Source organism: Triticum aestivum, chromosome 5D (genome assembly GCF_018294505.1).
Source record: "Triticum aestivum cultivar Chinese Spring chromosome 5D, IWGSC CS RefSeq v2.1, whole genome shotgun sequence".
In the NCBI taxonomy this organism is placed as follows: Eukaryota; Viridiplantae; Streptophyta; class Magnoliopsida; order Poales; family Poaceae; genus Triticum; species Triticum aestivum.
Window position 1 is genome coordinate 410,662,294 of NC_057808.1, and position 3,736 is coordinate 410,666,029.

The window sequence follows — 3,736 nt, forward strand, 5'->3', positions numbered from 1 at the left end:
ATGGTAAAAAAATTCTATACACATTTAACATTTTTAATACTTGTTCAATATTTTGTCAAATGCTTGATTAAATTTTTTAAAATACATGATCAATTTGCTTCATACACATTGAATTTGTTTTGTACATTTTTCATATACATGACAAACATTTTCTTTCTACACATTTAGCATTTTTCAAATGCTTAGTTAACTTTTTTCGAATGTTTTATGTAGATTTTTTTGTAATATATACATTTAGAATATTATGAGTATAAACAAAAGTAAAAAAAAAAGTAGAAAAGAAAACATTAAACGTGAAAAAACCAGGGGAAAAAACCGAGGCTGTGGCCTGAAGTGCGTCCAGGCCGGCCCATCTGGGTTCCTTAGGGAGCCCGTCTTCATGTGCAAACCGCTGTTTCCCTAAAAAGACAATTTTAGTGGAAACCGCTGTTACCTCTGATATTCTCGCTATTCTAGAGAAAGAAAATCTTACGGTCTGCGGGGCCGTTGGATTTGACTGGGCGATTCATCGTGTTCCTTCCTCCCTCCCTCCTTCGCCTGTGCCCTAGCCACCGCGCGCACGACCAGGGTCGTCTGCCGAGCGATCCGGGTACCGCACCGCTGCATCCTGGGACAGAAAGGACGCTGGGTGCTACGGCTCCACGTCTCGTCGGCGTCGTCGAGAGTTTGGGAAATAAGAGAAGAAGAAATCGTGGGCATGCCTTGCAGAAAGGCAAGACTGCGGCGGCGGCAACTACGAGTCCATGTAGACATTGTGTCGTCGAGTGTGTCTGAGGTGGAGATGCCGGCGGTGGATTATGATGATGGTGACGATGTTGATGATGAGCCTGTCAAGTCTGAAGAAGCAGCAGCTCCGTCTGAATCTGATCAGGCCGCCGAGGAAGCGGCCGAGGAGGAGACGATGGCGATGATGATGGGACTGGGGGGGCTGGCCGACGAGGCGGCTGAGGAGGCGGCCAACAGCGGAGCCAAGAAGAAGAGGAGAGGCAATCGGTCGGCCCACGACATGATGGTGGAAGCGAGAGAGAAGCAAGGGGAAAGACCTGAGGAAGCCAACACCGATCCATATGCCTACGAGGCCCGCGGCCACCGCGCAGATTGGGACTGGATCTTCGCCCGACACTACGGCCCCTTCGACCAGACCAGTAAGCGTCCTCCTATATATCATACGAGTACCACATTGACACCTCTACAAGTATTATCATATCCATATCATCACTAACTGTAACTGCACTATATATCTGTCATGAAGCGTCCATCCCCGCCTCGTGCTTCACCGGCCTTCGTCGGCCTACCAAGTGCTACGCCAGCACCCAGGAGATGCTCCAGATCTTCTGGATCAAAGTCCGCAAGATAAAGAAGCCCCTCAAGTGGCCATTACAGGTTTTTGGTTCGATCGCCGTGCGGGATGTGCTGGATCACAATCGCATCATGGTCTTCGATCGCCAAAGGGATAACTGCCAAACCCTTACTAAGAAGGTTTGTGCTATATTACGAATCATTGCTACTCCATGCATACAGATTATATGGATTCATTGGACTCTTTTTTCAGCTAAATTTAACATGATGATAGGATGGAGTGGCTAAATTTAATATATGCAACAAATGCCAAACCATAAACGAGGAGCTTCATATACTCCGTGCATGAATACTAGCTATTCAGTTTTAGTAGCTAACTTCAGGTATGATATAATAGTGCGCTGTCTGGTTGGTCTAGAGGTTCAAGACAAGTACTCCTATCTTATATCGTTTTCGATTTCACTATGCTACCCAATGTTACATCTTCTTTGGCTTTAGGTAACTGATAATTCAGATTACTCTCATCAGTCTTAGTGGTTGTGATGATCTGAACAAGCTTGGTCACCCAACACAAATTAGTAGCTCATGCCTCCTGGCTAATTTTGCTCATCATAATTTAGTTTTGCCATATTTGCCTGCAGTAAGTTTCTAATTAAGTTTAGGAACAATTGCCCGTTAAAAAGCGGATCATGTGCAGATTGGGACTCCTTGGTTTGGGTATATTCAGCTATTGATGGTCCTCAATTATTATGATTGAAGAGGAATTTCCCTCTTTGTCAAAAACAACATTTTCTATGACGAGACTGAAGCACTACTATTATTTTGCATGCAGGATCGATTTCTTACGCTGACGGGTCCTACCCGAGGAGTTGTGGTGGATGTACATCCTACCTATGTTGAGGTTGATCTGAAGGCGAAGGGCGCCACAGAATCTGAGGATAGAGATTTAAGCTATTTAGTAGTCAGGTCTATGCCCTGCAGCCCCTGTTATGGTGCCGTCCCTAGCAAGCTTAGCACATTGGAGTTGGCATACCTTCGAATGTACGACTGTGTGGAAGCCGCAATCAGTGTCAAAGTCAGAAAGCATGGGTTTTGGCCTGGTTGCCGAGGTTTATTCACTGCCAGCACAGCTAGTTTGGAAGACATGGAGATCCCGTTGCTTGCTTTTGAAGGAGATAGGTTGCCAGTTGATGGTGGTGGAAGGCTTGAGCTTTCACGCTGTGTGGTCTGCGTCGAGCTTCGGCAGCCCGAAGGTAAGCTCTTGTTTTCGGCGAAGGCACTGCGTGGTGGTGATGAGAAAGATGTGAGGAGAGTTCGTAAGACTTTCACTCCCAAGAAGGCTGGTAAAACCAAGGAGAATATTAAGATTGGTTCCTGTGAGATGGAGGTAACTGTCACATGGTCCCTTCTTCCGAGTTGTAAGTATGATTATGACAGTGCTTTGAGAAGGTATTATTAAGTTTGCCTTTTTAAGGTGAAGATTTTGACTGTGATGTGATCTCTTCTCTAGGCATCAAGTAGTATGACTGACTGAAAAAAAGCCTTCATAATATGAAGTGCAAACCGTGTAAAATTTGCAAGTTCATAGCTAGAATATGAGTTAGTCCGCTTCTATGATGTGGAGATCGAGTTATTCTGGGGCTTACAAGTTTTTATGTATGGTCTGATGACATTTTGTCTGGTATTCCTTTTAGGGAAAATTACGCCACAACACATTGAACTTTTCCGCTCTTTGGCACAACACAGTGTGTATAATGCATTCTTATTTTCTGAGTTTTGAAGCTGAGAAACACATTGTTATTTTCCGAGTTTTTGACACGGTGAAACACATCATTTGGGTATTCGGTATTCCTTGTAGAGAAACTATGCTATAGCACACTGAACTTCTCAGCTCTTTGTGGCAACACACTATAAAAAAAAAGGAGTCCGTTGAATACCGTCGCAAAAACCAGTCTTTCCCACAACGTATAATATCAGTTTCTGAGTTTGAAAACAGAGAAACACATCAGAAGCAAGCTGGCATAGGGATCCATTCCAGGCATAGCCGGAGGCTTTGAGTGACGCTAGTTACGATCTTAGCCTCATCAGTGCAACGATCTTTCCTGCTCAAGAATAGAGTTGGTGCATTGATAAAAGATTGACTGAGCTATACACAGTCTCGCGCATCACAAGATGCAGGTAAAAGTCCAAAATAAGCCTTAAACTTGTAGGCGAAAGCTAAATCAAACCAGGAACTTTCAATCCCTGAAATCAGCATCCGGTCTATTTTGAACCTTGAGAGGATTTAGCTGGTATTCGCCGAATTGGGCAGGCACATTAGCGCAATCGCTCGCGTTGCTCTTGTTTTTCTTTGTTTTTGATTTCGTTTGTTTTTTCCTTGTTTTTTCACTGGTTTCTCAAGTTTTTTTTTCTTCGTTATACTTTTGATTTTTTTGTT

General features: G+C 44.0%; 1 protein-coding gene across 1 annotated transcript; it reads left to right on the forward strand.

The window, feature by feature from the left end:
* The first annotated feature begins 472 nt into the window (after window positions 1–472).
* On the forward strand, window positions 473–2,998 carry LOC123125181 (uncharacterized). Its single transcript, XM_044545710.1, has 3 exons — window positions 473–1,145; window positions 1,253–1,479; window positions 2,132–2,998. The coding sequence occupies exons 1-3, from the start codon at window positions 698–700 to the stop codon at window positions 2,756–2,758; spliced, it is 1,302 nt and encodes a 433-aa protein (XP_044401645.1). The 5' UTR covers window positions 473–697; the 3' UTR covers window positions 2,759–2,998.
* The last annotated feature ends 738 nt before the right edge of the window (window positions 2,999–3,736 follow it).

Excerpts from the sequence above, each read along its gene's own strand:
- LOC123125181 (XM_044545710.1), top strand. The coding sequence starts at position 698 with ATGCCTTGCAGAAAGGCAAGACTGCGGCGGCGGCAACTACGAGTCCAT. Across the intron at positions 1,146-1,252 it reads CGGCCCCTTCGACCAGACCA|CGTCCATCCCCGCCTCGTGC; the intron begins GTAAGCGTCCTC and ends TCTGTCATGAAG. Across the intron at positions 1,480-2,131 it reads GCCAAACCCTTACTAAGAAG|GATCGATTTCTTACGCTGAC; the intron begins GTTTGTGCTATA and ends TTTTGCATGCAG.